Raw genomic sequence first — 10906 nt, 5'->3', positions numbered from 1 at the left:
TGTTTAGACGGCTCTGATGTGCAGTGGGTCATGATACCCTCTCCACCCCAACTCCATTCACACAAGTGCAAAGCAGAACCATGACAAATTCGTTTCAGCAAGTGAGGTTCAAGTGTTTTGCCAATTGATTAGTCTTTGCTGCACTTGAAGGAGGCTGCCCTTTTTTCACGCTGAAAAGTGAGTGGAAGAGCCTTGTTTCCAAGAGGAGGCCGCTCGATTGGAGGTGGGTCCGGAAGCTTCTCATCCATCTATTGCACGACTAGGCTCATACCACATCCCTTGCTGCTCTCCTTTCTTAATGGTACCTTATCGTTGGAACAACATTTGTCCACCAAATCCCAAAACACTCCCGAGTTCTAGGCTAGTGGCATTTGAAATGAAGCGGGATCTCTGAAGCATAAGAATGGGGAGGTCTCGCAGGCAGGCTCAGCGCAAGCCATTGGCCCCCAAAGACTCCAATATAGGCCATCACGCTTATCAATCTCATCACGATGATGCGGCCAAGCAGATGATGGACGCCAACCACAGAGAAGGCACTGCCCTTGACTTCCAGTACTGTGTTTGTTTCAATGGAAAGATGCTGTGTGTGTGTGTGTGTGTGTGTGTGTGTGAGAGAGAGAGAGAGAGAGAGAGAGAGAGAGAGAGAGAGAGAGAGAGAGAGAGAGAGAGAGATATTTGACCTAGCACAATCTCCAAAACGGCTGGCTGCTAACAGTCTAGACCTACATGACGATAACTGATGGTATTTCTTTGAGCATGCAGCGGATAGGCGAGTTTCAGCCATAAAGGCTGTGTGCGATGCAGAAGTAGAAGGCTATCTGACACAGTTGCGAGTGGCACTTTCTATGTTATCTAAGGAGGTGCGGGAAATGCCTCTTGGTGAATTTGTGTCAAGGTTTTGTCCAGACAGGGAGTTAATCAGGGCATCAGACAGCCACATTGTAGAGCTCAGGCAAAAGTCCCAAAAACTTACCCTTGCTGATTGCCCCAGTGTTGCTGACAGCTTTGAGTTTCATGGGCTACCTATTCCTTCACTCCAAGGCCAAGCCCTGTCGACACCGCACGGGTTCCCCTTCAGCACCTCTACGGGTATTTGCTTCTTTTTCCAAAACGTCTTAATATGATCTAGCGACCTTCATCATTGCTCTCAGAGTTGCATCATTGTTTCCTGAATTTCTTAGAATGCCATATCCTAGTTTAGCATCAGAACTGTACCATCTTCTCTATTGTCTGTATGCATAAAGGCCACAAGTGTGCCTTACGAATTTTAAGTGTCATATCAATACATTTATTAAAAAGGGCAAGTACGACAGACTTGCCTGCAGCTAATAGGGTCCCAAAATCCCAAGCTTTCAAGATAGCATCCAGGAGATTTTTGAAGTTAAGGGTCTTCTATAGGAAAGTGCAGAATGTTGAGATAAAGTTTGTAGCTAACTCATAAATTCTTCTAGTCCATGGCTGTTTTGGCTTTTATCTAACTGCAGAATCACTTTATTGGGTTGGTAGTGAAAGATTTTTCAGCACAGATTGCCAGAGTTGCACATGATGAGGTAACCTTCAAGAGTTTCAGTATTTCTGTACTTTATGGTGCTTAATGAAATGCCTAGCTGCCTGCTCAATCTCATGCTTCAGTACATTCATGTTTGCATATGCCTGCTAGTTTTTGTTGATGAATAAGCTGGTATGTGTCCAAGTTGATTGGCACAAGTTTCTTTTTACATGTTCAGTCTGAAGATGAGGAGTTTCTGAAGTTCATGGAATCTTTCAGAAGCTCAAAAGTCTTTCATTCAAATGTGAAAATTCCGGCAACGGTCAGTACGTGTGATCATGGCTCTTCTTGCAATGAAATATGATGGATGTTAAGAAATGCTACTGTCTGTTCATAGTGTGACAAATTGATGGTTGGGGTGACGCCAAAGACAATGAGGCTACCGAAAACAGGAGAAACACTGTTATCAGTTAATGGTTCTCCCTTAGGAGTCTATGACAAAGATGGAATGACTTCAATACAAGGTAAGTATTGCCGGCTAAACATGTGCATTGCAGTGAGTGCACAAGCATATACTTGTACCTATGTAAAGAGAGGTTTTAAACTATGCTGGGGTGGGTTGCAGAGGAACGTCCAAGAAGAGCACGAAGAAGGCTACGAGCATCTGCAATGCCTTTGATTGTCTAGCCAGCCATGCGTGTTTCCATATTCTGGTGGCTGGTCAGCTGCGAGAAAAAATTAGTGAAGCTACAGTGTATTCACCATTCTGTGCTCAAGTTTTACTTGTTTTGGTAATTGAGATGTCAGAACATGCATAAAGTGGATGCTCTCAACATGAACATGTTTATGGAACGGCAAGGTGTTTCTTTTTGCAGAGGCTCATTTGCATGTGTCTAATATTATGTATTTCTCTCTCCGAAGATAGTCGATATCTTGAAAGAGATTTGTTATTTCTTCAGGCATCGATGAGGATTTTGTGAAAATAATTACGTTTAGATACAATACATGTCACAAAAGTATGGCTTGAAGAAGGGAACGGAATCCCCACACCTGCAGCTGCAGAATCTGGATCTAGCAACATATCATTGTGTGAACTATTAGTCTAAACCGAGTTGCCATCTACAGGTGCATTGAGAGCTGCAAATCTGCGCAAGGAACGTAGACCAGTTTTGCCATCAAGCTAGCTATGGTATGCCAATGCAGTGGTATGCCTTTGGTTGGTAGAATGATGTTATGAGCTGAAACCTCAGGGCCTGGTTATTTTATCCTTCACTCAAAAATTGGATGGGATAATGTAACAGATCATTAAATGGCTTACATTTGTTTTCAGCCTGGTTATTTTAACCCTCCCTCAAAGGATTGGGTACGTTGAGTGCTCTAGTGTTGTCAATATTGAATAGCGTATTAGAGCATAATTAAAACTAATGCTATATTGTCAACGAGAGCTAGCTTAGTTGGTAGAGCGAGAGCGCCTTGTGTCAAAGGTCTTGGGTTCAAACTCCCTTGACAGCTCGTATGACATGTAGCCCTTAAGGGCTGTTCCCCTAGTCCAAATGATGGATTGGCCACCCTAACCCAGTTGGGATGACTCACCTTAAGAGTCGGATTGCCTCCACCTAATAAATAAAGTGATGGCATCTTGAATTTAATAAAGATAGTTGCTTCCCAATTTTTATCTTGAGTTGTGGAAGTTAAAGGACTTATTATTGCGCTAAGTTTTAATCAAACCATTGACAAGTGAACTATTGCGTAGGTATCGTCAAATGCTTTATACACGGCCGTATATGTAAAAAAACTTCTCTTGAAACAAGCCCAACCACCCACATTTAAAGGCGAGGGAATCCATATTGAGAGCGATACTAAAGCTTGGATTGAGACACTGAAAGACTATTTTAAAGCTGCAGGGACCCAACCTATAAATCAAACTATGTTTGCAATGTTTTGTTTTATTGGCGATGCAAAAATATGACGGAAACAACATTGCAAGGACTTGGGTGTTTCATGATCTTCTCAGTCTTGGAGGATATTAAAGAACCGGTTACAACACGATACTTTCACCCGCTCATCGAGACACGAAAATGAATGAGTTCTTTGCTCTAAAATAGCTATCCTTATTGGTGGGAGAGTACTGCTCGAAATTTGTAACCTTGCAAGATATGCCCCAAAAATGTTCATTGAGTAATAAGTAGCACGATTCTATCAAGGATTGAAGCAATGAGACCCATATTGCTTCAGGATGCTCTCTTAAGGGCAACACCTCTGGCTAAAGCAATGACCATGAACGGGGGAACATAAGAATCTAGAAATCAAAGAGGCAGGCCCACCAATTGGAGCCCCAGATTTGCTAATCAAACTTATCAACCTTGCCTTGTAGCAGTCGTAACTACAACAACTCAACTTGAGCATCCTGATGTTTGTTGTTATGAGTGTAATGAGCTAGGACACTATAGGAACATGTGTCCCAGAAGAGGTGTAGCAACTATTGCAAATGAAATTCTTATAGCATTGAATGGTAGAGGTCAACCGGTTCATCATGAAGAAAGGAATACAAGAAGAGGCCGTGGAAGAGGAGTTGTGGCTCAAACTCATGTCATCATTATGGAAGAGACAACATTAGGAGACCTAGATAATGAGAGAGTAACTTTTCACCTTTGAAACTTGAGAAAGGAAGCTTAGGAATAGAAGCATCGTTGAACACCTCGTCAAATGGAAAGATTTTTCTGAAGAAGTTGCAACCTGGGAAGACGAGACATCTCTCCTTAAATCATTTAGACTTACCTTTGAGATGAGGACATCTCAATTAAACAAGTTAGGGAGAATGTAAGGTCTCTGGCACTCTTGCAGAGGGGATTTTCATGTAAAGGATTAATATCATGCCATTTTGGTCATAAATAAAAAGTTTTTATTTTTGGTAGTTTTTTCACCTTTGATGTATTAATGATGAATAATTGATATAAGCTTTTCAAAAATGCAATTTTTACTTTTATGTCATTTTTGTCCAAATATAGTAAGTTTTGAGGTGCTTGCATCCACTTAGACGCGACCGTCTCGTCTAAATCAACCCTCGTCTTGAATTCCCATAAAAATAGCTGCGTGCTACAAAAACTACTAAATATAGCAAGTGTATGCATGACACCTTAGCTTGTCATCCTCAAGCTCGTCTTTTGATAGCAACTTTCATAATTAAATTCTAATAAGCTAAGCTCCCTCTAGACAATTAATTTTTCATCCTAGTGTTAATAAATTAATTCTTAAGTTTAAGGTATGTATATGTATGTGTATGTATGCATGTGCATGTGTATGTATGTCCATGGATGCCCATAAATGACTCATAGCCATGGACCCATCTATTATGGTATGGTTGACTATAAGCATGGGTAAGTACGTGAGATGTATCACCCAAAAGGGTAAAGAGGGACACCTCTAATGGTTATGTAAGAGCTTGTGACACCTCTACTCACTCTTTTAGCAAGAGAGGGCAAGCTAGGGAGGTATGGGACTGATTGGGGCAACAAGACACCTCCAAACCTATATAAAGAGCATTTCCACTCATTTTTTACACACTTGAACATACTTGAGAGAAGGGAGCCCTTCTGGTGTGGCAAACAACTTGGTGACTACCGCATCCAAGCTTTGAGAGATCAATAGCTCCAAAGCACATTTGGGTAATGTAAATCTATTATTTAATCATATTATTATCAATCGCTTCTCTCAATTGGAATCCTTTCCAATTGCTGTCGTATTATTATTTAATCGGAATCCTTTCCAATTACTAGCATATTATTATTCAATTGCAATCCTTTCTAATTGTTACTCTATTATCAAATGCTATACTCTTATTTACCTATCCTCAATTGGAAATCAACAATCAGTATGCCTATTTTATGGTAATTTCTTTACATTACAAAGTAATGAATGTCTCGTTGCTCGATTACATAATCAATTGTGTTGATTGCATGCACAATTCTTCATGAATGTAACCTAGATGCTTGCATGAATTAGCTAATCATGTTCACCTACTTCCATTGGATTCTTATACTTTAGCTTACAACTTCTCAAGTTAAGTTAAGTTAAGTTTCTAGTAGTGGGAATGGCACCCAAGAGAACTCGCAGTGGTGGATCACATGATCACGAAGCCGAAACTAGTGATGGTAAATGCAAAGGAAAGGCCCCAATGAATGAGTATATGCCACTTATCCCATGAAGTGACGTTATTGCTCAAGAACAGGTAGAAATTTCTTTTTGTTCCTTGCATCACGAGTAAATAGGAACTACCTAAACATTGGGTTATTCCCAATTCGAAACCGCATTGATTGAACTTGTTAATTTTCTTAAGTTGTATTAATAGGGAAAGATTGTTTGGAAAGTAATGTGTTTGCTCATAGGAAAAAAATGTTGGCCTAGTAGAAGAACTCTCGAATATTCTTCATTCAAAAATCCTATAATGATATAGTCAAAACTCCCTTTAATATCTGGGGAAGAGAGCTTAGCGGAGTGAATGCTAAAGCATTGCATATGGTTGCACACATCTTGCGGGTTTGTGCCCATAATGTACGATAATATTTTGTGGGTTGGTGTCCAGGTTGTTGTACCCAGATTGCATGTCAATTTAGTTGTATGGGCAATTAAAGACACCGAGAGCAATAAACTCTTTCCAAGAGGAGTGAACTCTTGGGTTTGGATATTTTAATGACAGATTGTATGACAATTTAGTTGTACGGGGGCAATTGACACCGGGAGCAATAAACTTTCTCTAAGAGGAGTGAACTCTTGGGGTTTGGATATTCTAATGAAGAAGAGTCGTATGTTGTTTTTCTTTTAGAAAATATTGTTTTGGTGCCTCTTTGATCCTGCTTAAAGGGCTGCTTTGATAAACTTGTGATGGAAATCTTAAAAATGAATTTTGTGTATGAACAATCATGTGGTAGTAATTAGAAAACAATCAAACAAAAGTGTGAGTGTGGGGTGGAAAGTGGGGGTTGGCTCAGCTTGCCAGTCAAGGATGGGCGGTCTCGATTAGTCAAGAAACTCTTCACTCCCTCTTATTAAGAGAAGCAAAATTAGAGAATCATTGTGCCAAAAGTCGAGAAGTCCCAAATACACGCCCCTGAAAGCTATGGGAACAAAGATATTTTGATTTTGTCTTTTTTGGAAGGTGAGAATTAGGGACGTATAAAGTTCTTTTATTAGTTTATGCTTTCCCTGCAAGACAGGGCTAGGAACCCTCTTTAATGGTTTGGACTCAAGTTACTTGGTGATGAAAGACCGTCCATTTGGAATCAATTCCTTCTTGACTATGTTTCCTCAAGCAATTAGGGCCTAGCGACCTGTCAAGTATCCTCCTATTGCCAAATGGATATGGTAGTAGGGTGGGAACCTCAGACATCGTATCAAAGCCTAGGTTAAGAAACTGAAAATATCATTATCGTTTGAAAATTTGGAAAAATGAATTGGAGACTTAAGATCAAGAACTTAGCAGTATTAATGTTTTAGGAAGATGTCGACACTGAGTATCGCAAGTTCAAGACCTTTGAGATAACGTATTTGGAGGCTTGTCACTCTTCAAATTTTGCTTTTCTATGCAACATAATGAAGATTTTGATAAAGGATTTCTCTCCTCTATCAACAAGAATCCAAAGGGGATGGAAACTTGTGTGGGATTACGAAGGTGGCATCTTCTACATCAATGTGAGGAAAGATTGGATGCCTCTCCTCTGATCTGAAGAAGCTTTGGTGGGGGGAAGAGTTGCGAGTTATCCAATTTTACTACTTCCTTGGTACTACTAGGGATGGCTAAATTGTTATATGTGAAGATGGTCTTGAAATGACCTTAAATAAATGGGTTTTCAATCAAGTGGTGAAAGTGATCCCTACTTATAGGATCAAACCCCTTTCTGCCCCTGACATCTTTCCTTAAAATAAGAGTCTTGTATTCTATGAATCCCGCAAAGATGTGTATAAAAGCTACTACTCAAACAAAATAGTGGATTATAAAAACTTATCCACAAATACCTATCAATTGTACCACTATGTCCTTGGAAATCCGGCTCTAAGAATCATATAGCTTATTACCTGAGCTAACCTTTGTATACATCCTAATAGAATAAAAATATGCTCATCTAGCTTGTTGATGAGATCTCAACTTTCTACATATCTTGATATAAATAAAGTTATGGAATCTTGAATTTAATAAAGATAGTTGCTTTCCAATTTTTGCCTTGAGTTGTGGAAGTTAAAGGACTAATTATTGCGTTAAGTTTTGATCAAACCATCGACAAGTGTACTATTGCGTAGGTATCGTCAAATGCTTTATACATGTTCTACATGAGAAAAAACTTCTCTTGAAACAAGCCCAACCACCCACATTCAAAGGCGAGGGAACCCATATTGAGTACGATGCTGAAGCTTGGATTGAGGCAATGGAAGACTATTTTGAAGCTACACGGACCCAACCTATAAACCAAACTATGCTTGCAATGTTTTGCCTTACTGGTGATGCAAAAATATGGTGGAAACAACATTGCAAGAACTTGGGTGTTTCAAGATCTTCTCAGTCTTGGGAGGATATTAAAGAAGCAGTTACAACACGATACTTCCACCCACTCATCGAGACGCCAAAATGAATGAGTTCTTTGCTTTAAAATAGCTATCCTTATCGGTAGGAGAGTACTACTCCAAATTTGTAACCTTGCGAAGATATGCCGCAAAAATACCCATTGAGCAATAGGTAGCACGATTCTGTCAAGGATTGAATCATCCCTTGGATACCCTTCTTGAAGCCATGAGACCCACATCGCTTTAGGATGCTCTCTAAAGGACAACATCTCTGTCTAAAGAAATGACCACGAATCAGGGGACATAAGAATTTAGAAATCAAAGGGGCAGGCCCAACAATTGGAGCCCCTGACCTGCTAATCAAACTTATCAACCTCGCCCTATAGCAGCCATAGCTATAACAACTCAAGTTGAGCATCTTGATGTTTGTTGTTATGAGTGTAATGAGCTAGGACACTATAGGAACAAGTGTCCCCGAAGAACTGTAGCAACTACTGCAAATGAAATTCGTGTAGCACCGAATGGTAGAGGTCAATTGATTCATCGTGGAAGAAAGAATGCAGGAAGAGGATGTGGAAGAGGAGTTGTGGCTTAAACTCATGTCATTATTATGGAAGAGACAACATTAGGAGACCTAGTAATGAGAGAGTAACTTTTCACCCTTAAAACTGGAGAAATGAACTACTAAATATAGCAAGTGTGTGTATCTGACACCTTAGCTTGTTATCCTTAAGCTTGTCTTTCAATAACAACTTTCAGAATTAAATACTGATAAGATAATCTCAATCTAGACAATTAATTTTCAGCCTAGTGTTAATAAATTAATTCGTAAGTCTAAGGTATGTATAAGTATGCATATGCATATATGTACATGTGTATGTATGTCTATGGATGCCCATAAATGACCCATAGCCATGGACCCATCTCTTATGGTATGGTTGACTATAAGCATGGGTAAGTACATGAGGTGTATCACCCAAAAGGTAAAGAGGGACACCTATAATGGCAAAGTAGGAGTTTGTGTCACCTCTACTCATTATTTTAGCAAGAGGGGGCGAGCTAGGGAGGTATGGGCCTGATTGTGGCAACAAGACACCTCCAAACCTCTATATAAACTCGCATAGTGATGTTATTGCTCAAGAACAAGTAGGATTTTTTTTTTGGTTCCTTGCATCATGAGTAAATAGGAAGGGGAAAGCTACCTAAACATTGGGTCATTCCCAATTCAAAACCGCATCAATTGAACTTGTTAATTTTCCTAAGTTGTATTTATAGAAAAAGATTGTTTGGAAAGTAGTCTGTTTGCTAATAGGAAAGAAATGTTAGCTTAGTAGAAGAACTCTCGAATCTTCTTTATTCAAAAATCCTATACTACCATAGTCAAAACTCCCTTTGATATCCAGGGAGTAGAGCTTAGCGGAGTGAGTGCTCAAGCAGTGCATATGATTGCACACATCTTGCGGGTTGGTGTCAAGGTTGCAATTTAGTCTATGGGTTTGTACCCAGATTGTAGAACAATTTAGTTGTATGGGAAATTAAAGACACCGGGAGCATTAAACTCTTGCCAAGAGGAGTGAACTCTTGGATATTTTAATGAAGAAGAGCCGTATGTTGTTTTCTTCTAGAAAAAATTGTTTTGGTGTCCCTTTGATCACGTTGAAAGGGTTGTTTTAAGAAACTTGTGATGGAAATCTTAAAAAGGAGTTTTGTGTATGAACAATCATGTCGTAGTAATTAGAAAAACAAGCAAATAAAAGTGAGTGTGGGGTGGAAAGTTGGAGGTTGGCTCAGCTTGCCAGTCAAGGATGGGCGGTCTCAATTAGTCAAGAAACTCTCCACTCCCTCTTATTAAGAGAAGCAAAATTAGAGACTCATTGTGCCAAGAGTCGAGAAGTCCAAAATATGTGTGCCCCTGAAAGCTATGGCAAAAAAGGTATATGGATTTTCTCTCTTTTAGATGGTGAGAATTAGGGACGTATAAAGTTCTTGTATTAGTTCATGCTTTCCCTGCGAGACAAGGCTAGGAACCCTCTTCACTGGTTTGGACTCAAGTTACTTGGTGACGAGAGACCGTCCATTGGAAATCAATTCCTTATTGACTATGTTTCCTCAAGCGATTAGGAAACTTAAGTTTGAGAACTTACCAGCATCGATGTTTCAAGAAGATATCGATGTTGAGTATCGCAAGTTAAAGATCTTTGAGATAATTTATTTGGAGGCTTCTCAATCTTCAAATTTTGCTTTTCTATGCAACATGATGAAGATTTTGATGAAGGCTTTCTCTCCTCTATCAACAAGAATCCAAAGGGGATGGGAACTTGCGTGGGACTATGAAGGTGACATCTTCTACATCAATGTGAGGAAGCTTGGATGCCTCTCCTTTGATCTAAAGAAGCTTTGGTGGGAGAAGAACTGCGAGTTATCTAGCTTTACTACTTTCTTGGTACTACTAGGGATGACTACATTGTTATTTGTAAAGATGGTCTTGAAATGACCTTAAATGAATGGGATTTCAATCAAGTGGTGAAAGTGATCCGTACTTATAGGATCAAACCTATTTCTGTCCCTGACATCTTTTCTTAAAATAAGAGTCTTGTATTCTATGAATCCCGCAAAGATGTGTATAAAAGCTACTACTCAGACAAAATAGTGGATTGTAAAAACTTATCCACAAATACCTATCAATTGTACCACTATGTCCTTGGAAATCCATCTCTAATCATATAGCTTTGGAGCAAAGCTAACTTTTGTATACATCGTAATAGAATAAAAAGATGCTCATCTAGCTTGTTGATGAGATCTCAACTTTCTACATATCTTGATATAAATAAAGTTATGGTATCTTGAATCTAATAGTTGCTT

General features: G+C 39.4%; 1 protein-coding gene across 1 annotated transcript; it reads left to right on the top strand.

The window, feature by feature from the left end:
- The first annotated feature begins 301 nt into the window (after window positions 1–301).
- LOC147454974 (translation initiation factor) lies at window positions 302–2360 on the top strand. Its single transcript, XM_086516823.1, has 6 exons — window positions 302–533; window positions 763–1089; window positions 1507–1550; window positions 1728–1811; window positions 1887–2013; window positions 2115–2360. Exons 1-6 carry the CDS (start codon window positions 404–406, stop codon window positions 2174–2176), a joined length of 774 nt encoding a protein of 257 aa, XP_086372949.1. The 5' UTR covers window positions 302–403; the 3' UTR covers window positions 2177–2360.
- Window positions 2361–10906: the final 8546 nt, after the last annotated feature.

The sequence above is a fragment of the Adiantum capillus-veneris genome, chromosome 7, assembly GCF_014529385.1.
Source record: "Adiantum capillus-veneris isolate H3 chromosome 7, ASM1452938v2, whole genome shotgun sequence".
Taxonomy (NCBI): domain Eukaryota; kingdom Viridiplantae; phylum Streptophyta; class Polypodiopsida; order Polypodiales; family Pteridaceae; genus Adiantum; species Adiantum capillus-veneris.
This window is presented reverse-complemented; position numbering and strand designations above follow the sequence as displayed.